Below are 25243 nucleotides of genomic sequence, written 5' to 3'. Positions count from 1 at the left end.
GCCTGTCACTCCCCCTGCTCATGCTCTGTCACTCAGATATATAAATAAATAAATAAAATATTTTTTTTTAAAGAAAGGAAGTATGGGGGGTGCTTGGGTGGCTCAGTGGGTTAAAGCCTCTGCCTTCAGCTCAGGTCATGATCCCAAGGTCCTGGGATTGAGCCCTGCATTGAGCTCTCTGCTCAGCAGAAGCCTGCTTCCCCATCTCTCTCTGCCTGCCTCTCTGTTTACTTGTGATCTCTCTCTGTCAAATAAATAAATAAAATCTCTAAAAAAAAGAAAGGAAGTATGGAGAGTGAACTAGCAACACTTAGGAGAGCTGGTGGGAAGTCATGACATTTAGGTAAGACCAAGTGGAACCCAGTGGGAGCGTCAGGACATCCAGGGAAGTGTCAGGAGCATTACTGTACAATACTCAAAATAAGGCATGGGCATATGGATATGTTGGGGGGGGTTGCAGGATGTAAATCCGCATCCCATTGTTTCAGTCACCTACCCAGTAGAAAATTTGAAAGAGATGGAATAACACAGGAAAACTACATTACTTAAACTTTTTCCTGAAAATTCACTCCAAAAACGTTATAAATTTCCCCTGCTAGACTGCCAATAGATAACCATCAAAACCATTAACCAAACTGGGGTATTATTCTTTATCCATTTTTGTAGGTGCAGATATTTATTTTAATTTTTTCATTATCTTCTCTTGATTTTACATCTCAGATTTGTTTTTTAATGTATTGACTGGGGAAAAAAAAAAAAAAGAAAAACCACCTGTGGCCCTCGGACACTCACAGAGATAAGAGAGCTTTCCATTCATGCTTTAAGTTCAAGAAGCGAACACGTGCAATCATGCAGATTTGCTGTTTCCAGAGAACCAGGCCCCCTATGGTCTTTGTCGTCTCATTGAGTGAACTGAGAACTTGTTCCATCTCAACAAGCCTCTCTGTGTCTTCAGTTCTTTCTGCCTGTGCTTCTCCCAACGTGGCCATATCTACAAAATACAAAAAGAAAAAAAAAAAAAGCAATTCACAAAATCCCACTTCAGATGGACCTTCTGGAGCTTCCTGTAGGAGATGTTTTAGCAACGATATCACAATCTTCTGTGAAACTGTAGTGTTATGTGGAGCTATTGGCTGCTGCTATGAGCTAGAAACATCAATGAAGTTTCATGTCTTGAACAAAAGGAGTAGAAAGGGGACCTTAGATCATATGGATACAGACAGTACATTAAAGAGGTTATGACAAATATGCATAATCACATCATGACCCCAGGCGCCCCAGAGACTGTCACCTCTCTTCCCAAGAGAATAATACCTGCTATTTTTAACCCATTAGATAAATGAAAGCACAAAGAAAGCAAAATAATAATAAAAATTTTCATAAAGGGAAGAACCATCCCTAGAGGAGATGATACATATGGGTGTTTTCATGTTAGGGGCACAGTAGAAGAAGGAAAGAACAACTTTAGACTTGAATGAGGAGAGAGCATTAAACACTCTTCTGGTCATATGTGGCCTGGTACCCAAGTCACAAACTGAGTTCACGCCTTTTACCAATTCTTTCCCGTGAGAACTTCACCAAATACTTGGGAACAAAAGCCGAAGATTGTAAAGAAAAGCTAAGAAAGATACATATCAGGTCCATAGAGTCTTGGGCAAGATATCATCAAGGTACATGGGCCTTTCCTTTGTAAAGGAAATCCAGTAGGGGCTGGCTACCGGACAAATGAGTGGAGAAAGACAGACTAAGAGAGACTAGATCTTGGCTGGATACATGCATTGACAGACTAATTTAGAGTATGGGGTGGTAAGGAGGAGTGATTCCCAAAACATGGTGAGCTATGGTCAAGAGTGGAGAGTCAGGTTACCTCCCAGGAGTAGAAAAACTGAAACTCCCCCCAAAACCAAATAAACAAGAAAAATGATAGCAAGCTGAAAATCAGGGAGAAATCTGCTATTGTTGAGAAATTGGGCAGTGGGCTTGTATCCCATAGAGAGAGCTCCAGAATTTTGCCTGTGCTGGAATATGATTTTAATGTCAATAACTGTATCTTGGAAATCCACACATATTTGTACATATTTGTACATTGAACGACACATTTAGAAATCACCAAGTATTACAATACTCTGTCATCAAATAGGGTGTGTAATGAAAAGTATAAACTTATTTAAAATAACAAACTGGGAATTTTTGAGTTGAAATGTGTAATAACTGATTTTAAAAATTGACTGAAAAAATTAAAGCTCTTCAACAGAAGAATGGATAAAAAAAGATGTAGTTCATATATACAATGGAATATTACTCAGCCATCAGAAAGAATGAATATCTACCATTTACACTGATATGGATGGAACTGGAGGGAATTATGCTAAGTCAAATAAGTCAAGCAGAGAAACAATTATATGGTTTCACTCATATATGAACTATAAGGAATGGCACAGAGAACCATAGGCAAAGGGGTGGAAAACTGAAGGGGGAGAAATTGGAGAAGGTGACAAACCATGAGAGACTATGGACTCTGGGAAACAAACTGAAGGTTTCAGAGGGGAGGAGGGGTTGGGGGATGGAGTCACCAGGTGATGAGCACTAAGGAGGGCACGTTTTGTGATGAACACTGGGTGTTATATGCAACTAGTGAATCATTGAACACTACGTCAAAAACTAATGATGTATTCTACAGTGGCTAACTTAACATAATAAAAAAAAGTGAAAAAAAAAAAGCTCAACAAATATCTCCTGGCGGAAGAAAGAAATCAGTGAATGTGACAAAAGATAAATTGAGATTATTAAGTTTGAAGAACAGAAGGAAAAAAGAATGAAAATAAAATGAAGTCCCAGATAAATGTGAGATATTATCAAGCATATTAACATACACTACCATGTACATTAATGGAAGTTCCAGAAGGAGAGTTGAGAGAGAAAGGGTCAGAAAGTATAGTTGAAAAATTAATGGCTAAAAACTTCTCAAATTTGATGAAAAACACAAACCACACATACAAAAAGCTCACCAAACTCCCAGCAGGATAAATGCAAGGAGATCAACACCTAAAGATATCAGGGTCAAGCTGTCAGACGTCAAGGACAAAAACAGAATCTGGAAAGCAGCAGGAGAAAAACAACACATCATACACAAGAGATTTTCAATAAGATCTAAAGCTGACTTCTCATCAGAAATCAGAGAGGTCAAACAGACACAATGAAAAAGTGCCCCACATCACTCAGCATCAGGGAAATACAAATCAAAACCACAATGAGATACTACCACACACAGGTCAGAATGGCTAAAATTAACAAGCCAGGAAACAACAGATGTTGGTGAGGATGTGGAGAAAGGGGAACCCTCCTGCACTGTCGGTGGAAATGCAAGCTGGTGCAGCCACTCTGGAAAACAGCATGGAGGTTCCTCAAAAACCTGAAAATCGAGCTACCCTACAAACCAGCAATTACACTACTGGGTATTTACCCTAAAGATACAAATGTAGTGATCCTGAATGTTTATAGCACCAATGTCCACAGTAGCCAAACTATAGAAAGAACCTAGCTGTCAATAAACAGATGAATGGATAAAGAAGATGTGGTATATATATACAATGGAATACTATGCAGCCATCAAAAGAAATGATATCTGGCCATTTGCAACAATGTGGATAGAACTAGAGGGTATTAAGCTGAGTGAATAAGTCAATCAGAGAAAGATAATTATCATATGATATCACTGATATGAGTAATTTGAGAGGCAGGGCGGGGGGTTGTGGGGAGGAGGGAGACAAACCATAAGAGACTCTTAATCTCACAAAACAAACTGAGGGTTTCTGCGGGGAGGGAGGAGTAGGGATAGGGTGGCTGGGTTATGGAGATTGGGGAGGGTGTGTGCTATAGTCAGTGCTGTGAAATGTGTAAGCCTGATGATTCACAGACCTGTACCCTGGGGCAAATAATACATTATATGTTAACCAAAAAATTAAATTAAATTAAATTAAATAATAATAAAAAAAAGAAACTGGGGAGACCAGCAGGCAATGAAAGGACGTAATCAGAACGCTGGAAGAGAGAGACTGAAAATCAATGTTTTGTCTGAAATTGCTCTTGGGAAGCAGGATGAAGGCAGTGAGCCCTGTTTAGAAGAAAATGAGTCACCTCTAATAACAAGGCAATACTGGCAGGAAAGGTAACAGAAGTCACAGGGATGCATTTTGGCTTTACTCATCCCTGTCCAGGAAAGGACTTGTGTCTTATGGAAATCTATACTGCATTGTTGTAAATTGTGTTATGTGATCACTCTCATGCACTTTGTTTACCCGATTCATCAATAGCTGATTTCCCTTCCAGTTTCAGGAACACTTCATTCAAGGTTGTCATGGAAACGCCGTAATTCTCAACTCCCAGGTCAGGACATCTATCCAGATCGTCGTAAAGTGCTGCAGAGCACAGACAATAGCAAATCAAAACAACAAAGATCATGAGTGAGCTGAGGACCACTTTTCAAACTAAAATGCACAAATATATGAAAAGTATGAAGTCATACTTGTGATAGGTCAGACATTTTAAAACTCACATTTCCTAATAAGGAACCTTATTCTTCAAATTCCCTACGTTATTTGTAATTGTATATTGTGTTATAGCCCATATACTAATTAACCCGAATTAACTGAAGACTCTTTTCCAGAACCATCTGTGTGGTGTGTGTGTGTGTGTGTGTGTGTTTAAAGATTTTATTTATTTATTTGACAGACAGAGATCGCAAGTAGGCAGAGAGGCAGGCAGAGAGAGAGAGAGAGGAGGAAGCAGGGTCCCCACTGAGCAGAGAGCCTGATGCGGGACTCTATCCCAGGACCCTGGGATCATGACCTGAGCCAAAGGCAGTGGCTTTAACCCACTGAGCCACTCAGGCGTCCCAAAGAACCATTTGTGTTTTAACTGGCCAAAGGGAAAGAACTATTTTTTTTGAGAATTAGTTGGATGGTGCAGGATTTTTTTCAGTTCCAAAAATCTCTGTTAAAGGAAGGACATAAATTATAAATCATATTTTTAAATTTTCAGCTTTTGACTGTGGAAGAAAAAATTCACAAGATCTCACAGAGAAACAGAGCCGACTCAGGGCATCTTGGAATGGTAGGGAAGGGGCAATCAGTCTCCTGCAAGCAATTCTGTATCTACTCATTCCTCAGTTTGATCACCAAAAATACTTTGGGTATTCTTACAAAAATAAACAACGTCCCTGCCTAATAGATCAGAATGATAACAGCTAATTCAACAAAGCTTGAATAAAAAACTAATTTCAAATCTTAATATGATTACATACGTCCTGAGGATTCCACCTGCAGCTTCTCGTTGGGCAAAAGGATCAATTAAAGGCTTTCCATCCTGGTGAGAGCAGCATAGACAGAAAAGCAGAAAAGAAGCAAGATTCAAACTGCTAGTGAACATTATGTGTCATTCTCCATTCCGCCTAAAATCTTAAAAGCCTCCTCTAAATTAGAACTAGTATGAGAACAGATTAATTAGGGTTCAATTAACATTTTCCCTATGGCTCTAAGGAACGCTTGTGCTGTCACCATAAAATGGACATTTGAATGACTTTGTGGGGTAATTTATGTGTCTGTTAACCACACTTATGGCCCGGCTAATTGCTTCAATCACCCAATGCAGCCCTCCTTGTGCTCCATGACCAGGGAGTAAATCTTCTGAATAACATACATAATAAGTCAACTTTTTCTTTCTTTTTTAATTAAACTTTTTTTTGGAGATTATTTAATTTTATTTTTAGAAAGAGAGAGAGAGAGAGTGCAAGCAGGGGGAAGGGCAGAGGGAGAGAGTGAGAGAATCCCAAGCAGACCACCCGCATCCAGCCCAGAGCCCAACATGGGTCTTGATCTCATGACCTTGAGATCATGACCTGAGCCAAAATCAAGAGTTGGATGCTTACCCAACTACCACCCAGGTGTCCCTTGAGATAATTTCAGATTCACATGTGGTTATAAAAAATAATAGAGAGATCTGTACACTTCACTCAGTTTCCCCCAATGGTAATATCTTAAAAAGCCACTGTAGGATATCACACCCATACTACTGATATTAATACAATCAAGATACAGAACATTTCCATCACCACAAAGATCATGCTACTCATAGACAGCATACTGCCCATCACTCCTGATCCCATCTTCTCCCAACCCATGACTGCTATTAATCTGCCCTCCATTTCTAGAATTCTGTTATTTCAGGAATGTTATATAAATTGAGCCCTACAGTATACAATATTTTAGAATTGGCTATTTCCACTGAGAATAGTTCCCTGACTATTCCTCAAGGTTGTTGCATATGGCAGTCAGTAGCCTGTTCCTTTTTATTGTTGAGTGGTATTACATGTCATGAATGTACCACAATTTAACCATTTACTTGTTAAAGGGCATCTGGGTCCTTTCAGCTGTTGTCTGCTCCAAATAAAGCTGCTACAAACATTCATATACCAGTTTTTGTGTGAATATGTTTTCATCTCTCTAGGATAAATATCCAGTAGTGAAATGATTTGGCTGTATGGGAGTTGAGGGTTTAGTGTTTCAAAGGAACGGCAAACTTTTCCCAGAGTGGCTGTGCCATTTTCCACTGCCATCATCAAGGTAGGAGTGATCCATTTTGTCCACATCTTAGCCAGCATTGGATACGATCATTGTGTAAAAAAAAAGTTTTTAGCCATTCTGCTAAGTATGTAATGCAATTCATAATGGTTTTAATTTGCAGTTCCTTGCTGACATATGATACTGGATACCTTTTCATGTGTGTCTGCCACCTGCACATCTTCAGTGAACTGTCTGTTCTTATCTTTTGCCCATTTTCCAGTTGGGTTGTCTGTTTTTTACAGTTGAGTTTTCAGAGTTCTCTATGTGTTCAGATACCAGTCTTCTGTGAGACACATACTTTGTGAATACTTTCTCCCAGTCTATAGCTCATTCTATCATCTCCTTCACAGGATCTTTCACAAAGCAATTTTTAAATTTTGATGGAGGAAAACTTATATATTTTTTTCCTTTCATAAACTGTGAATTTGGTGTCCAGTCTAAAAACTCTGCCTAGTAGTAGAACCTGCAGATTTTTTCTTATTCATTTAAAAAAAAATTATGGTTTTACATTTTACACGTAAGTCCATGATTTACATTATGTTAATTTCTGCAGTCAAATGCTCTACCCCTGAGCTATACCCCCTACATTATGTTAATTTCTATATGAGGTGGGAGATTTAGGTAAAAGTTTATTTTTATGCCTGTGGATCTACTTACTCCATTTGTTGGAAAGGTTATCCTTCATCTATTGAATTGCTTTTCCCCCTCTGTCAAAAATCAGTGAGGCATATCTGTGTAGGCTTATTTCTGGGTTCTCAGGTCTGTTCTATCTTTGTGTTGATCATTCTGCCAATAGCACATTATCCTGATTACTCTAGTTTACATAATGCTATAACTCCCTCCTTTGAGTCTCCACAGAGGGGCCTGACCAAAACCACGCTTCCTGCTTCAAAAGAGTTGATGGGGGCACTCAGAATCTCTGACAAGGCTGATGGCTAAAGTCTTCTGCAGAAAGCCAGTCTCTGAAGACTAGAAGAGGTGTCTGCTTTATCTAGTGCCTAGGCATCAACAGAGTGTCAAGGAAAATGAAAAAGTGAAAGATGTTCCCAAAAAGGAAACAAGGTAAACCTGCAGAAGCAAACCCTCATGAAATGAAGCGACACAATCTGCCTGACAAAGAATTCAAAATAGCTCACACACACACACACACACACACACACACACACACGTCATAAAAATATCTTTTATGCATTGGCCTATAAACCCCAACGTCATCACAATAGTCTTATGAAGAGAAAACTCACAGAGCTGTTGGTAATGGTTAAACTAGAGGTTTTCAACCATTTGTATTTATTCACATATATGAACACTAAAATATTTTGCTATGTACTACAAAGGGAATGAAAGACTAAAAAAGCTCCCTAAAATACCCAGACATTGTAATGCAACTATTAGAATATAATATTTCCCACTGTAGATAAAATCATTCAGTTGCTGTATTATTCTTTGCATCATGTTTCAAATAGCTGAACACACTGTGAGCTCTCAATATATAAGAATTATCATTATTTCTATGAATATTATTTATGTATCTCATTTCATGGTGTTCTTGTACATTACCTGGAAATCTATTTGTTCTTTCTAAGGGCAATGTGTAGACAAGTTTTCCTTCACTTTCTGCTGATAATTTGGCATCAGGGATGTGTTGTTTAATAAGTGATGTTATATTTTCCTGAACATGCATTTCATTCAACTGCAAACTGGTGTTTGAAAAAAAAAAAAAGAATCTGTTATTTGACATAGTCTCCAGTGGTATGACAAAAATTACTAGCTTCTGGCAGATAAAAAAAAAATCAATTAAAATCTAATGCAAGAGATAAGCCATTTAAACATGAAAAGAGAGGATAAAAAAATCAGATCATATAAATGTAATGGGAGAAAACAGAGGGAGCTAATCAGAACTATTGGTCAGGCATTCAGGTTCTAATGCCCAGACAAGGTTGATAACCACTCAAGTCCTTAAAAGGAGAATAGTGGCAGAGTACAGATATCAAGGACACAAACAGGACTATATAAAATGGAATTTTTCAAAGGAGTTTAAGTTGGCTTAACAGGATTATTGTATTGGTAAAGAAGAAGGGATTTTTGACAGGCAAAGACATAAAGCAGGTTCAGTTATTCAATTTGCTTTTTCATACAGATTTATTAAGTTATTAGTCTGTGATAAAAAAAAATCCCTAAACACTAGGATGAGGGTACAATGGTGAATAAGAGAGCACTGCCCTGTTCTTATGTAGTTCACTGTCCAGTGGGGAGACAGGGAGAAAAAAAATAAACAAACATAAAGAAATGATTAACAATAGTGGTTAAGTGCTGTGAAGGAAATGGGTTATAGATAGAAATTAATTGTGGATAAATGTGAGTATGGGTTGTTGAGACCACTAATTTTGCTTTTTTTGTATGCTAACCTCAAAACTATGACTAAGAAAAAAATATTATAGAGAAAACCAGTCTATCCACTTAAAAATACTGTGGATAACTCCCCAGTATAGGAGAACAAATGCAAAAGTATGTAGTGGCTTGGCTTCTAACTTTGGTTTTACAATTTGAAATGTGTTACTTAACCTATCTGGGTAATTTGCTCATTAGCAAAAATTAACAGCTAAGGTTGTCCTAAGAACTGAATAATAGTGATGTTTGCACTTAGCAAGTCCTTTAAAAATGCCTATTTTATTTGATCAATTGCTCATATTGAAATTATGCTATTTATGCAAGTATTAAGAACATCTGAGCATACATGCTATTTTTAGAAGCTGTGAAACCCACTGAGGGAATAAAGGAAAAACCAAAAAAAAAAGCATAGTTGTTCTCCACGAGGTTGCTGCCCCCTGAAACAAGAATAATTTAAGAAATACTTCTTGGTCACTTAGAACAATTTGTGTGGGGCACTAAAGAGGACGGCATGAACAGTTAATGCATCCTCTCTTGAAGAGTGTATGGTTTGGAAATGGAGGTCAGCCAACTTTTTCTGAAAATGACTATGTCGTAAATATTTTTTTTTATTTTTTAATTTTTTATTGTTTTATTTTTCAGTAGAGATCTACTGGCCTGTAAAGCCAGTATTGAAATTATTCAACACTGCTGTTGCAACATGGAAGCCATCATATGCAAGCAACATCGAAACACCTGGGTATGGCTGTGTTCCAGTCAAACATTATTTACAGCAATAGGAAGTGGGCTGGATTTGGCCCATGGATCATAGTTGGCTGACCCTGATTTAGAAGAAGAAAGAAGGCAATTACACGAAGTATTGTCCAGGAGCCCATGAAGAGATCTGTGAATTGGGCAGAGGTCCTAAGGAGCATTTTTTTATTTTGAGGACACATCTTGTTGCCATGCTAATGTGCTAGGCACCATGTCATTTACTTTTCATTTACTTTTCTTTACCTGCAACTAGGAATTGTTATTCCCACTTCATAAGCGAGAAAACAGTTTTGGAAAGTTTAATTAATTTCCAAGAAGCAATTCAAACAATGTAGCTTACGAAATGAAATACTGGAAAAATACACAGAGCTGGAGGATTAATAAAGACTACATGAGATGGCATTCAAAATAATGCTTTAGGACTTGAACAAGTGGTAATGGGTCCAAGAAAACTGAAAAGTTCAGTAAATAACCTCAAACAAGGGGAAATGTAGGTCATGGTAGGACATGTGCAATGAACAATGAACATTTTATTTTTGACTAAAGGATACTGAATTGGCTAAAGGCAAATAATAAGGAAATCATGATGGGGTGGGCCACACCAACATCTCATGACTACAAAATCTGGATTCCAGTAGGTAAAATGGAACCATTGAAGTTTTTTTTGTTTGCTTTGTTTTGTGGTTGTCGTGTTATTTTTTTTTTCTTCTTAAGGTATATTGATGGTCTAAATCAGAGCTGTACTTTAGATAAACTGACCAATTCATGAACAAATCAAAAATCAACTTAAAATGCAGATATGGATATTAGTTTTCAAAGTTAAAAATATCCAGTTTCCATTTCTGGCTCTATCATTTATGAACCTAGGGAGACCAAATGTTTATCTGTAGAATAAAGGTAACAAGTGTTTCTATCTCAAAATACAAAGGATTTAAGTAGAATAATGTTAAGTATCTTATCTCTGAGGTCAAGTAACAGCTAGAATATCCTACTATTCAAAATAATGATAAAAATAAAATGAAGAGGATGGAAAGAATAGGAAGCACAAGAAGAGGATAGCTGGGAGGAGGAGGAGAAGCAAGGAGCCTACTTAAAAAATGATGTTAACAGATAGGTGAGAGGGTAGGGATGTATGAAACAATGTGTCAGTTGTGAAAGTTCCCTTAATACAAACCTTCCTTAACAAACAGTGTGTTGTAGATACATTTTCTACCACATTTATCTCAATTTTTTTGTTAAGTTATCTTACATTTTCTTGTTTTCTTTTCTTTCTTTTTTTTTTTTTTTGAGAGAAAGAGTGCATGCACGTGTGTTTCAGAGGTAGGGGATGGCTGGAGGTGCAGAGGGAAAGGGAGGGAGAATCTTAAGGAGGATCCATGCTCTCACAACCCTGAGATCATGACCTGAGTGGAAATCAAGAGATGGACCTTAACCACCTGAGCCACCCAGGCAGGCACCCCAGGTTATCTTATATTTTCAATCTCTAACATCTGCTCATCAGTGTCTCTCATATACACACAGCAATTCCATATATGTACACAAGTATTTCCACATATGGATATGTAAACATCTCTGTGCAACAAATCAACAGTTTCTTGTGTGCTGTCATGTGCTGGGTCAGGCATCGTGTCTCCTCTAGCTCATTTCTCATTTTCCCAGCCTCCTGACGTGGTCCTACCTTAAGTGATATCCAATGCCCCATTTCTTCTTGAGGAACAGAGAAGAACCTGCACACTTCAGCTTCCCTTTGGAGAGAAACACTTTCCTATCTGAAATGGAAGAAGCAAAGAAGAAATTTTGTTAGGAAGTTGTCCATTCTTTGCCAAGAAAAAGACAGGTAATCACGATCCAACTGGAATTCAGGAGCTTCTGCATCTTTAAATCCAGGGCTTAATAAAGACTCTTCAGAACAGGTACCCTTTAATATCATTTGTGTATTTCAGGTTATTGTTTCGCCATCCATCCAGCCAGGGAGGTTATGCGCATATGTTTTCTAATGTAGACTACTATTACATTATTTATTTTAATTGACCAAACACCAAGATTATTTGAATTTCAAGTTAATTCACCTTAATTTTGTGTAAGAGGATTAATGTAATAGAATACAGATTCTCACTTCACAAGAATTGACTTTCCTGGCAGATCATGTCCCTGTGTCATCAAATGATACAAAATTTAGGGAGACACATGGAAAGGGTTGGGAGTGACTCTTTGGGCCCAGTTCACATCATTACCAGTGGTCCAGATTGCCAGGTAAGGCTAGATGATCACATTATTATTATTATGATTATTTTAATTTTATTTATTTATTTGACAGACAGATCACAAGTAGGCTGAGAGGCAGGCAGAGACAGGGAGGGAAGCAGGCTCCCTGCTGAGCAGAGAGCCTGATGCAGGGCTCGATCCCAGGCTCGATCCCAGGACCTAGGGATCACGACCTGAGCCAAAGGCAGAGGCTTTAACCTACTGAGCCACCCAGGCGCCCCTAGATGACCACCTTATTAAATACAGCTGCTGAGAATACCAATCCAGTCTCCTAAAGACCTCATCAGGACACTTAGCGGGCAAGTCAACAGTTACCAGCCAGGATGTCAGCCTCATCCATGAACTGGGTACTGAAGAGGATCACACGGTCTGCTTTCCGCTCCTTCAGGAGATTCCAAACATTGTGTCTTGAAAAGGGATCCAATCCAGCAGTTGGTTCATCCAATAGGAAAACCTACCGAGGACGGATGTATATAAAGGGCATTTCCAGGAAAGTGAAGTTCTTCCAGAAAACATGCACAAACCATATTGCTTATATATTTAAAAGAATATTATAGTTAGGACCTGGTTATTGTATTTAATGCTCTATCATAACTATTTTATCACAGATGTCCTTTTCAAATAAAAGATTTGAACTACTACTAGAAGTTTCATTTTTAAAAATTTGAATTCGTCTCTAAATTAGTCTGACTTACCTGAGGATCTCCTAAAATGGCAGTTGCAAAGCTGAGTTTTCTTTTCTGCCCACCACTTAAGTTTTGAGCCAGGACATCTTGAATATTTTTCATCTCCAATTCCAGCAAGACTCTTTGTATCTAGCCAAATGACAGCATTTATGTCACAAACCAAGATTTCTTTTCTTTTTTTCTTAAAAATTTTATTTACTTATCTGACAGAGACAGAGAGAGAGCGTGAGAGAGAGCACACAGCAGTGAGAGCAGGAGAGGGGGATTCATGCTCTCCACCAAGAAGGGAGCCCGATGTGTAGCTCGATCCCAGGACCCCGAGCCAAAGGCAGAGGCTTAACTGACTGAGCCACCCAAGCACCCTTTCCTTTCCTTCCCCCTTCCTTCTTCTCCCTCCCTCCCCACCCCTTCCCTTTCCTCTTAAATTTGGAAATATAAGGCTATAAAGTGTAATGATTAAAAGCCTGGCTGGATTTGGAAACCACACCACTTTAACTAGCTGTGTAATCTTGGGCAAGTAAGTTGCTTTTGAACTTCAGTTTTCACATGTGTAAAATGGGGATGATAATAGTACCTATTTCAAAAGTTGCTATAAGGAATAAGTCAGTTATATTTGAAATTAAGGATAATGCTTGAAACATTATAAATCATACATAAATGTTAGCTGTTATCTAAATTAGATTTTTTTTGGCCCAACATTTAGACATGATTTGCACAAATATAATTTAATGAAAGCTTAAAGGATTCCATGCAAGTAGAGTCAACAATCTCATTTTAACCAGTACATTAGTTCTAGCTATTTAGTACCTCTTTGTCGACTTCATGTGACTGAATGCCTTTTATTTTAGCAAAGAGCCTGAGATTTTCCTTCACAGTGAGGAAGTCAAACTGCACATTGGACTGTGGACAAATTCCAGTAAGCTTGATGATATTCTCTAGGTCACTCATTTCTGAAAGTTTATTGTTATAAATGGTGACTGAACCTATAACAAAAGTTAAAAGCTAGTATTAGGGTAATGCTTGAATTAAGATTTTCTAGACAGACTCTTAACTATAAAGAATACAGTGATGGTTAACAGAGGGGAGGAGTCTGGGGGGGTGGGGAAAATAGGTGACAAGGCTTAAGGAGTGTTCTTGTGATGAGCACTGGGTGTTGTATGAAGTGTTGAGTCACTATAGTGTGCACCTGAAACTAATACTGCACTGTATGCTAACTAACCAGAATTGAAATAAACACTTACAAAAAGATCTTTCTAGATGGAGAATCACTGTAATAAATTACACAAACTGTAATTTATTAATTACATTTTAGACACATAATTTTCTCTTCAAGGTTTTTACAATTCAGTCATTATGAGCTTCTCTTATAGTTGTGTGGTATACTGGAAAGAAAAAAAATGTCCCATCTGCAGATTTTCCCATCAAGATGTCATCCATTTATCCACCCCTTCCTAGGCTTGGTTATGTAACAAACAGAATCCTAGCAAATGGGACATAAACAGAGGCTGTGAAGTTGCCTCTGCACTGGGATGAGCTTTCTCTTTGCTTCTGGGATCATGGACCCCTGGGTGAAGAATCCCAACCAGATTCTCAGAAGATGAAAGTCCATGTAAACAGAGAGGAGCAAGCAGTCCTAACTGAAGCCCCATATACGTGACTAAGGACATGCCAAAACACTCAGCACCAGCCAATGAAGTTCAGAGAGAAACACTGCCAGTCAACTCACAGAATCATGAGAAACAATAAAACAGTTTTTGTATTAAGCCAGTTAATTTGGGGGATGCTTGTTATGGAGCAAAAGCTAACAGGTACAAGTTCAAATGTCAAATAGTAAGTAATGACCATGACAATGGTCCTCATAAACAACTCAAATTTCATATATACCAATCAAATATTACATACCTCTATAGATGAATACTATAAGCTAACTTCCACTTTTCCATTGTTGTCTGTGTTTGTAATTGATAATCAGAAGGACTTTATATTAACAGCTGATTTATATGTTGACCTGATTTTGGGAAAATGGTCTTACCTTTGGTGGGAACAGATAGCCCACTAAGAATATTTAACAGTGTTGATTTTCCAGCTCCACTGTGACCAAGTATTGCAGTGATTTGGCCTTCATATATGTCAAATACCAAATCTAGGAAGAAAAAGAAACGGAAAAAAGGTGGGAGAAAGGAAGGAAGGGAAAGTAGTAGGGAGACAGGAAGGAAAACAAAATCACAAATAAAAATGTATTATGGAGCTAACGGACTGCTTTTTTATATCCTTGAATGGCCTTGTTCTCTAAATATGAATACAGTGGGTTGTTAAATTCAAAATAAAAACAAAATGTGCCCTTATCAGTTTATATGTCTATCCTGTTTTTAAATTTTGAAATTATGTGGTTTCTCAGCAGGTTACATCTGTAATACTCCCAGGTTCATTGACATTGCCTGGTATATGGTAGGATGGATGTTAATGTTTATGGACTAAATAACAGACTAATGGTAACAAACAAAACAAACTAAACAAACGAAAAATCCTTTGAGATAAATTTCTCTTTTTGCACAAAAGAAAAATATACAATATCTACAACAGCTTTGAAATGACAGAAGAAAAATTTGAATTTGTAGAAATAAACCCACCCCCCAAAATCCCTAGACTACCTCACTATTACACATCTTTCAAGTACATCAAATTCTAAAACATAATCATTTTTTCCTAACTTTTATGCAGTCAAAACATGTGTTAGAAGGTGAATTTTACCATGTGGCTCAAATAACTCATTTCAAATCTGAAATACCACCAGTAACTGTTCACCAAGAGCAAAAAATATAGAATTAAAATCACAAATCAGTATCAATATAATAACTAAATCTTCTTTTTTTCCCCCTTACCTTTCAAAGCTTCTATTTTATCAGGCTTTCCTTTATATTCTTTTGTAACATTTCTGATTCTGAAAAAAAAAGATATTTCAAGGTATGACAGTTTTATTCAGTTTGTAATTCTAGGTTTGGTTGACAGGATTGAATAAATCTTATCCTCAGGGCATAGGAAGTTCTGGGATTTCACTCTCATGAAGCCATGGTTGTGTGAGAGAATCAGCTAGAATACTACTTCCCAGTCTTGGCTGTACATTAACATCACCCGAGGAGTTTTATAAATTTACCTATGCCTAGATCCCATCTCCAGATCTTCTGATTCCAAAGATTAGGGTATAGCCTGGCATTAGTATTGAGGACAAGGATCTTCTATAAATTGCAAAGCCAAAGAAGCTAGACCCCAACAGGTAACATGGCACCTAACACTGAAAGGTTCATCATGAACTACTGGCTCAGGTTGGAGGTATCTTGAGTTATCTTGAGTCAAGGTCTCCAGAAGTTGGCTAAGAGGTACAAGGGTGGAGTAAGGGAAAGATGCAAAGATGATAACAGTGACAGCATGGGTTTTGCAGTCTTACCTAATTGAGCTTATACTATCTATACCATTTAGTAGCTATTACTTTAACCAATGTACTTATCCCAGGTAAGTTTCAGTTTTTGAACCTGAAACTTTTGGGTGTTTTAGGGTTGTGTTGAAGGATGAGTGAAATTTTTCATCTTCCATGCATAGTGCTTGGTACATGATAAATATTCAATAAACATAAAATGGTACCAGTTAAATTATGCTGATTATGATAATAGAAAGGAACAGAATTAACATTCACCTGGTGCTATTATAGATCTGGAATCCTAGGCACTTTATTGGTTTTATTCTATCAGGTAGATATGTAATCCATAAACTAAATCAAATTTATGTTTCTTATATCGTCATCTAGTAGTCATCAAAGGATTCAGGATCCATTCATATTGGATTGTTTGATTAGATTCTTTACACTATTTTAATCCCATTTACTATCACTCCTTAGAACTTATGGTTGGATGAGATGCTAAAGAGATAGAAGAAATACAAAAGAAACACAGAAACATTAAATAAAGTCATTTCTTTGCTCCCTCTCAGCTGTTCCGCTGAAAGTTAAACCTAACTTAGGTCACAGGACAAATGTAAGGATAGAGGAACAGGGTAAAATAAAATATGGAACAGGGTAAAATAAAAACTGACATGGGTTTTAGAAGCTGTGTAGGCTAGGGTAATCTGAGACCATTCACAGAGGTCTGACGGTGGGGAATCACTGATGGGCAAGGAAGATGTGAAAAATCTGGGATCTTGAAGACTTTCTTCCTATTTTCTTATCTGGAAAGAAAAGTCTGCCTCAAACAAAACACACATGTGGAAACCAGGATGTGCATGACACTCTAAGGCACACCTTCCTTGATTCCCTTTGTATCTGTCTCCAGATCCTTTCTCCCTTCTTCTCCCCTACTCTTGGCAATCAACAGAAGAAAGAGAAAAAAACTCCAAGAAAAAAGTAGGGAGTATGATAAAGGAGGAGGGGCAAAGTGTGAATAAATGAGACCAGGTAAAGAAATGAGAGAAGCCAAGGACGGAGAAGAGAGACAGCAGATAAAAGATTGAGAATCCAGGCAACGTTTTCTTTGGATTAACTTTGTTTGGTGAAATCTAAGTTTGCATTTAATGTAAATATCAATGATATGAGATAAAACAGGTTAAAGGAATTTTTCTCTAAACTTGAAGTGGGAAATAATGAAGGTAGTGTGGAGGGGGTTAGGTGGAAGCTGTCCTTAGGGCACAAAAGAGAACTGTGCTGGCCTCAGGGGCTGTTAGCTTCTCAGTCTTTGCCCTGCTCTCCATCTGCATACCTGATAGCTTCTTTTCCATGCAATTCTGGAGACACTGGTTCAAAGGAGTCATTAGATGAAGGATCAGAGTGAATTTCATCTTCAAGAACCACACGATCAGCTTTTTGTTGCTGTGACCAAAAGGAAGACTTCAGGAAAAAGAAGGGGGGATACCCATGTCCATATTCATCTACACGAACAGGAGACAAATATTGGGTCAATCACCAGTCTAAGAGAAAGAGTCATCCTAATAAAGCAGAGCAAAGTCACCTCTTTGCCCAGACGCCTGAATGCATCATCAACACAGGGAATGCACACATTTTCCTTGATAGGTGTAGTCCGCATAAGGGAAAAAAAAGTCACTAAGATGTCTCTATTATAACAATTGTTCCTAAAGGAAGAAAGGCAACTGGAATTTTTAAAAAATCCGAGAGGGATTTTAAATGTTAAGACTTGACCCTGAGAAAGCCGGCTACTGGAATATAAATGCAATATTTGCTGCTATCTAGGAGTCCAGCTGTCATGTCTCCCCCAAAGGAAGAACAAATTGAGAAATTGAGAATTTGTATCCAGTGGTAACATTGGATACAAATATTCCAAGAGGAAACAGAACAAGATTTAATGAAAATGAGGGATACACTATAAGAAAGGAGAGAAAATGGTAAAATAATTTATTGAAATTTAACAGTGAGGAATTTTTTTAAAAAGCTCCTTTGTATTTATATTTTATCCCATCCCCAAATAATAACTTTCCTCTGAAGTAAATTTACTCTTCATGACCCCCTTTCTGAAAATTAATCCACAATGTATTTGCATTTAATTGGCATTTCTATTTCCCTACATGTTGAAAGACATTATGAAACAAACAAACAAAAAAATTACATTTCACTAATATTCTGCAACGACCTCCAGTGTAATAATGATGCGTTTTCAAACTTATGTGTACTTTTCCTGTGCTTAGTCATTCTTTCATGCAATATTGATCAAACACTCTCTAAACACCTGCCATTTGGTATGTTATTAGTTAGGACTTAATCTCTTTCCTTTCATGAGGAAATCTTTTTTTAAAATTTAATTTAATTTTATTTTTTATAAACATATATTTTTATCCCCAGGGGTACAGGTCTGTGAACACACACTTCACAGCACTCACCATAGCACATGCCCTCCCCAATGTCCATAACCCCCCTCCCAACACCCTCCCCCCATCAACCCTCAGTTTGTTTTGTGAGATTAAGAGTCACTTATGGTTTGTCTCCCTCCCAATCCCATCTTGTTTCATTTACTCTTCTCCTACCACCTTAACCCCCCATGTTGCATTTCCTCTCTCTCGTATCAGGGAGATCATATGATAGTTGTCTTTCTCTGATTGACTTATTTCGCTAAGCATGATAACCTCTAGTTCCATCCACGTTGTCGCAAATGGCAAGATTTCATTTCTTTTGATGGCTGCATAGTATTCCATTGTGTATATATACCACATCTTCTTTATCCATTCATCTGTTGATGGACATCTAGGTTCTTTCCATAGTTTGGCTATTGTGGACATCGCTGCTATAAACATTCGGGTGCATGTGCCCCTTCGGATCACTACGTTTGTATCTTTAGGGTAAATACCCAGCAGTGCAATTGCTGGGTCATAGGGTAGTTCTATTTTCAACATTTTGAGGAACCTCCCTGCTGTTTACCAGAGTGGTTGCACCAGCTTGCATTCCCACCAACAGTGTAGGAGGGTTCCCCTTTCTCCGCATCCTCGCCAGCATCTGTCATTTCCTGACTTGTTAATTTTAGCCATTCTGATTGGTGTGAGGTGATATCTCATTGTGATTTTGATTTGTATTTCCCTGATGCCGAGTGATATGGAACACTTTTTCATGTGTCTGTTGGCCATCTGGATGTCTTCTTTGCAGAAATGTCTGTTCATGTCTTCTGTCCATTTCTTGATTGGATTATTTGTTCTTTGGGTGTTGAGTTTGCTAAGTTCTTTATAGATTTTGGACACTAGCCCTTTATCTGATATGTCATTTGCAAATATCTTCTCCCATTCTGTCAGTTGTCTTTTGGTTTTGTTAACTGTTTCCTTTGCTGTGCAAACGCTTTTGATCTTGATAAAATCCCAATAGTTCATTTTTGCCCTTGCTTCCCTTGCCTTTGGCGATGTTCCTAGGAAGATGTTGCTGCAGCTGAGGTCGAAGATGTTGCTGCCTGTGTTCTCCTCAAGGATTTTGATGGATTCCTTTCTCACATTGAGGGCCTTCATCCATTTTGAGTCTATTTTCGTGTGTGGTGTAAGGAAATGATCCAATTCATTTTTCTGCATGTGGCTGTCCAATTTTCCCACACACCATTTATTGAAGAGGCTGTCTTTTTTCCATTGGACATTCTTTCCTGCTTTGTTGAAGATTAGTTGACCATAGAGTTGAGGGTCTATTTCTGGGCTCTCTATTCTGTTCCATTGATCTATGTGTCTGTTTTCGTGCCAGTACCATGCTGTCTTGATGATGACAGCTTTGTAGTAGAGCTTGAAGTCCGGAATTGTGATGCCACCAACTTTGGCTTTCTTTTTCAATATTCCTTTGGCTATTCGAGGTCTTTTCTGGTTCCATATAACTTTTAGGATTATTTGTTCCATTTCTTTGAAAAAAATGGATGGTACTTTGATAGGAATTGCATTAAATGTGTAGATTACTTTAGGTAGCATAGACATTTTCACAATATTTATTCTTCCAATCCAGGAGCATGGAACATTTTTCCATTTCTTTGTGTCTTCTTCAATTTCTTTCATGAGTACTTTATAGTTTTCTGTGTATAGATTCTTAGCCTCTTTGGTTAGGTTTATTCCCAGGTATCTTATAGTGTTGGGTGCAATTGTAAATGGGATTGACTCCTTAATTTCTCTTTCTTCTGTCTTGTTGTTGATGTAGAGAAATGCAACTGATTTCTGTGCATTGATTTTATATCCTGACACTTTACTGAATTCCTGTACAAGTTCTAGCAGTTTTGGAGTGGAGTCTTTTGGGTTTTCCACATATAGTATCATATCATCTGCAAAGAGTGATAGTTTGACTTCTTTGCCGATTTGGATGCCTTTAATTTCCTATTGTTGTCTGATTGCTGAGGCTAGGACTTCTAGTACTATGTTGAATAGCAGTGGTGATAATGGACATCCCTGCTGTGTTCCTGACCTTAGCGGAAAAGCTTTCAGTTTTTCTCCATTGAGAATGATATTTGCGGTGGGTTTTTCATAGATGGCTTTGATAATATTGAGGTATGTGCCCTCTATCCCTACACTTTGAAGAGATTTGATCAGGAAGGGATGCTGTACTTTGTCAAATGCTTTTTCAGCATCTATTGAGAGTATCATATGGTTCTTGTTCTTTCTTTTATTAATGTATTGTATCACATTGATTGATTTGCAGATGTTGAACCAACCTTGCAGCCCTGGAATAAATCCCACTTGGTCGTGGTGAATAATCCTTTTAATGTACAGTTGAATCTTATTGGCTAGTATTTTGGTGAAAATTTTTGCATCTGTGTTCATCAAGGATATTGGTCTGTAGTTCTCTTTTTTGATGGGATCCTTGTCTGGTTTTGGGATCAAGGTGATGCTGGCCTCATAAAATGAGTTTGGAAGTTTTCCTTCCATTTCTTTTTTTTGGAACAGTTTCAGGAGAATAGGAATTAGTTCTTCTTTAAATGTTTGGTAGAATTCCCCCGGGAAGCCGTCTGGCCCTGGGCTTTTGTTTGTTTGGAGATTTTTGATGACTGTTTCAATCTCCTTACTAGTTATGGGTGTTCAGGCTTTCTAGTTCTTCCTGGTTCAGTTGTGGTAGTTTATATGTCTTTAGGAATGCATCCATTTCTTCCAGATTGTCAAATTTGTTGGCGTAGAGTTGCTCATAGTATGTTCTTATAATTGTCTGTATTTCTTTGGTGTTAGTTGTGATCTCTCCTCTTTCATTCATGATTTTATTTATTTGGGTCCTTTCTCCTTTCTTTTTGATAAGTCTGGCCAGGGGCTTATCAATCTTATTAATTCTTTCAAAGAACCAGCTCCTAGTTTCATTGATTTGTTCTATTGTTTTTTTGGTTTCTATTTCATTGATTTCTGCTCTGATCTTTATGATTTCTCTTCTCCTGCTGGGTTTAGGGTTTTTCTTTCTTTTTCTTTCTCCAGCTCCTTTAGGTGTAGGGTTAGGTTGTGTACCTGAGACCTTTCTTGTTTCTTGAGAAAGGCTTGTACCGCTATATATTTTCCTCTCAGGACTGCCTTTGTTGTGTCCCACAGATTTTGAACCGTTGTGTTTTCATTATCATTTGTTTCCATGAACTTTTTCAATTCTTCTTTAATTTCCTGGTTGACCCATTCATTCTTTAGAAGGATGCTGTTTAGTCTCCATGTATTTGGGTTCTTTCCAAATTTCCTCTTGTGATTTAGTTCTAGCTTCAGAGCATTGTGGTCTGAAAATATGCAGGGAATGATCCCAATCTTTTGATACCGGTTGAGACCTGATTTAGGACTGAGGATGTGATCTATTCTGGAGAATGTTCCATGTGCACTAGAGAAGAATGTGTATTCTGTTGCTTTGGGATGAAATGTTCTGAATATATCTGTGATGTCCATCTGGTCCAGTGTGTCATTTAAGGCCTTTATTTCCTTGTTGATCTTTTGCTTGGATGATCGGTCCATTTCAGTGAGGGGAGTGTTAAAGTCCCCTACTATTATTGTATTATTGTTGATGTGTTTCTTTGATTTTGTTATTAATTGGTTTATATAGTTGGCTGCTCCCACATTAGGGGCATAGATATTTACAATTGTTAGATCTTCTTGTTGGACAGATCCTTTGAGTATGATATGGTGTCCTTCCTCATCTCTTATTATAGTCTTTGGCTTAAAATCTAATTGATCTGATATAAGGATTGCCACTCCTGCTTTCTTCTGATGTCCATTAGCATGATAAATTCTTTTCCACCCCCTCACTTTAAATCTGGAGGTGTCTTCGGGCTTAAAATGAGTTTCTTGTAGGCAACATATAGATGGGTTTTGTTTTTTTATCCATTCTGATACCCTGTGTCTTTTGATTGGGGCATTTAGCCCATTAACATTCAGGGTAACTATTGAGAGATATGAATTTAGTGCCATTGTATTGCCTGTAAAGTGACTGTTATTGTATATTGTCTCTGTTCCTTTCTGATCTACTACTTTTAGGGTCTCTCTTTGCTTAGAGGACCCCTTTCAATATTTCCTGTAGAGCTGGTTTGGTGTTTGCAAATTCTTTCAGTTTTTGTTTGTCCTGGAAGATTTTAATCTCTCCTTCTATTTTCAATGATAGCCTAGCTGGATATAGTATTCTTGGCTGCATGTTTTTCTCATTTAGTGCTCTGAATATATCATGCCAGCTCTTTCTGGCCTGCTAGGTCTCTGTGGATAAGTCTGCTGCCAATCTAATATTTTTACCATTGTATGTTACAGAATTCTTTTCCCGGACTGCATTCAGGATTTTCTCTTTGTCACTAAGACTTGTAAATTTTACTATTAGGTGACAGGGTGTGGACCTAATCTTATTGATTTTGAGGGGGGTTCTCTGAACCTCCTGGATTTTGATGCTTGTTCCCTTTGCCATATTGGGGAAATTCTCTCCAATAATTCTCTCCAATATACCTTCTGCTCCCCTCTCTCTTTCTTCTTCTTCTGGAATCCCAATTATTCTAATGTTGTTTCATCTTATGGTGTCACTTATCTCTCGAATTCTGCCCTCGTGGTCCAGTAGCTGTTTGTCCCTCTTTTGCTCAGCTCCTTTATTCTCTGTCATTTGGTCTTCTATATCGCTAATTCTTTCTTCTGCCTCATTTATCTTAGCAGCGAGAGCCTCCATTTTTGATTACACCTCATTAATAGCTTTTTTGATTCCAACTTGGTTAGATTTTAGTTCTTTTATTTCCCCAGAAAGGGCTTTTATATCTCCCGAGAGGGTTTCTCTAATATCTTCCATGCCTTTTTTGAGCCCAGCTAGAACCTTGAGAATCATCATTCTGAACTCTAGATCTGACATATTACCAATGTCTGTATTGATTAGGTCCCTAGCCTTTGGTACTGCCTCTTGTTCTTTTTTTTGTGGTGAATTTTTCCGCCTGTCATTTTTTTCAGATAAGAGTATATGAAGGAGCAAGTAAAATACTAAAAGGGTGGCAACAACCCCAGGAAAATATGCTTTAACCAAATCAGAAGAGATCCCAAATCTTGAGGGGGGAGAAAGGGGATAAAAAGAGGTTCAGAAAGAAAAAAAAGGGGGGGAAACAATTTAAAAAAGAAAACGAATAATGAAAAAATATAAAAAAGAAAAAATATATATATATTAGATAAACTAGTTAAAAAACGTTAAAAACGAAAAGGGTAAAAGTTAAAAAAAATTTGGCAGAAGAAGAGAAAAAAAATTGAAAAAGAAAAAAAATTAAATTAACTGCAAGACTAAAGAATCATGGGGAGAAAGCCATGAGTTCCGTGCTTTGCTTTCTCCTCCTCTGGAATTCCGCGGCTCTCCTTGGTATTGAAACTGCACTCCTTGGTAGGTGAACTTGGTCCCGGCTGGGTTTCTTGTTGATCTTCTGGGGGAGGGGCCTGTTGTAGTGATTCTCAAGTGTCTTTGCCCCAGGCGGAGTCGCACCGCCCTTACCAGGGGCCGGGCTGAGTAATCCGCTCGGGTTTGCTTTCGGGAGCTTTTGTTCCCTGAGCGCTTTCCGTAGAGTCCGGAGGACGGGAATGAAGATGGCGGCCTCCCAGTCTCTGGCCCGGAGGAGCCGAAAGCCCGGGGCCCCACTCCTCAGTGCGCCCCCAGAGAACAGCACCCATCTACTCCTGTCACCCTGGCCTCCGGCCGCGCTCCGAGCTGACCAAGCCTGCGACCGGTTCAAGGTAAGCCCGAGCTGTGAGCTCACTCCTCGGCTCCGTCTCTGTAGCCGGCTTCCCCGTTCTAATACCTGCAAGCTCTGCGACACTCAGACACCCCCGATCCTTCTGTGACCCTGCGGGACCTGAGGCCACGCTGACCCCGCGTGGGCTTCACCCCGGTTAAGCCTCTGGAGCGATGTCCCTCAGCGGAACAGACTTTTAAAAGTCCTGATTTTGTGCTCGTTGCTCCGCCGCTTGCCGGGAGCCGGCCCCTCCCCCCGGGGTCTATCTTCCCGTCGCTTTGGATTCACTTCTCCGCAGGTCCTGCCTTTCAGAAAGTGGTTGATTTTCTGTTTCTAGAATTGCTGTTCTTCTTCTCTTCGATCTCCCGTTGGATTTGTAGGTGTTTGCGATCTTTAGATAAGCTATCTAGCTGATCTCCCGCTACCTGAAGTAGTCTCAGCTGCTACTTCTCTGCCATCTTTGGAAAAAAAAAACCCTTCATGAGGAAATTTAGCGAATGAAAGCATATAGCTTGACTGGGTCCTTTCTACCACAAGATTCACCATTACATGATTCTGTTATTTTAGTCAATTAATCTTCCTTTTCTTCATTCATATTGCTTATCTTTCACAGAATTTTGAACAAAGTCACCTTGTTAGAATTCAGGCTTAATGAATAGGTGGTACAAATAATTCCTAGTGTATCATAAATGTTCTAGCCAAAATTGTAGATCCTGGCATCTACTATTCTGGACTCTTCAGAAAGGCAGAGACAGTTACTGTTCTTAAGGGATTATCTGAAAACAACAACAGGATATCGATTCACTGTTTCTAGACATTTCTCAGCACCTTTGCCCTCACTATTTCTCATCTGATCCTTTGACCAAGTGCTGAGTCATTGTCTTAAAAAGAA

At 38.3% G+C, this 25243-nt stretch overlaps 1 protein-coding gene across 6 annotated transcripts in view; it reads right to left on the bottom strand.

Moving 5' to 3' along the window:
- The window catches only part of LOC116875359 (ATP-binding cassette sub-family A member 8-like), a 72731-nt gene that overhangs the window by 28081 nt on the left and 19407 nt on the right, over positions 1-25243 (bottom strand). For all 6 annotated transcript variants that reach the window (XR_004384178.1, XM_032870758.1, XM_032870757.1 and 3 more), the window contains 10 exons: positions 17461-17629; positions 15598-15656; positions 14748-14858; positions 13523-13698; positions 12725-12844; positions 12345-12483; positions 11443-11533; positions 8181-8320; positions 4299-4418; positions 793-991 (listed from right to left, as the gene is read on the bottom strand). Coding sequence is in view for 5 of the 6 variants with exons in the window: in XM_032870758.1 (XP_032726649.1) it covers positions 793-991; positions 4299-4418; positions 8181-8320; positions 11443-11533; positions 12345-12483; positions 12725-12844; positions 13523-13698; positions 14748-14858; positions 15598-15656; positions 17461-17629 (1324 nt within the window). In the remaining variant the exon portion in view is untranslated. The remainder of the gene's footprint in view (positions 1-792; positions 992-4298; positions 4419-8180; positions 8321-11442; positions 11534-12344; positions 12484-12724; positions 12845-13522; positions 13699-14747; positions 14859-15597; positions 15657-17460; positions 17630-25243) is intronic.

The sequence above is a fragment of the Lontra canadensis genome, unplaced genomic scaffold, assembly GCF_010015895.1.
Source record: "Lontra canadensis isolate GAN:19392208 unplaced genomic scaffold, GSC_riverotter_1.0 scaffold41, whole genome shotgun sequence".
In the NCBI taxonomy this organism is placed as follows: domain Eukaryota; kingdom Metazoa; phylum Chordata; class Mammalia; order Carnivora; family Mustelidae; genus Lontra; species Lontra canadensis.
Note: the sequence above shows the minus strand (reverse complement) of the source record. Positions and strands in the feature narration are given on the sequence as shown.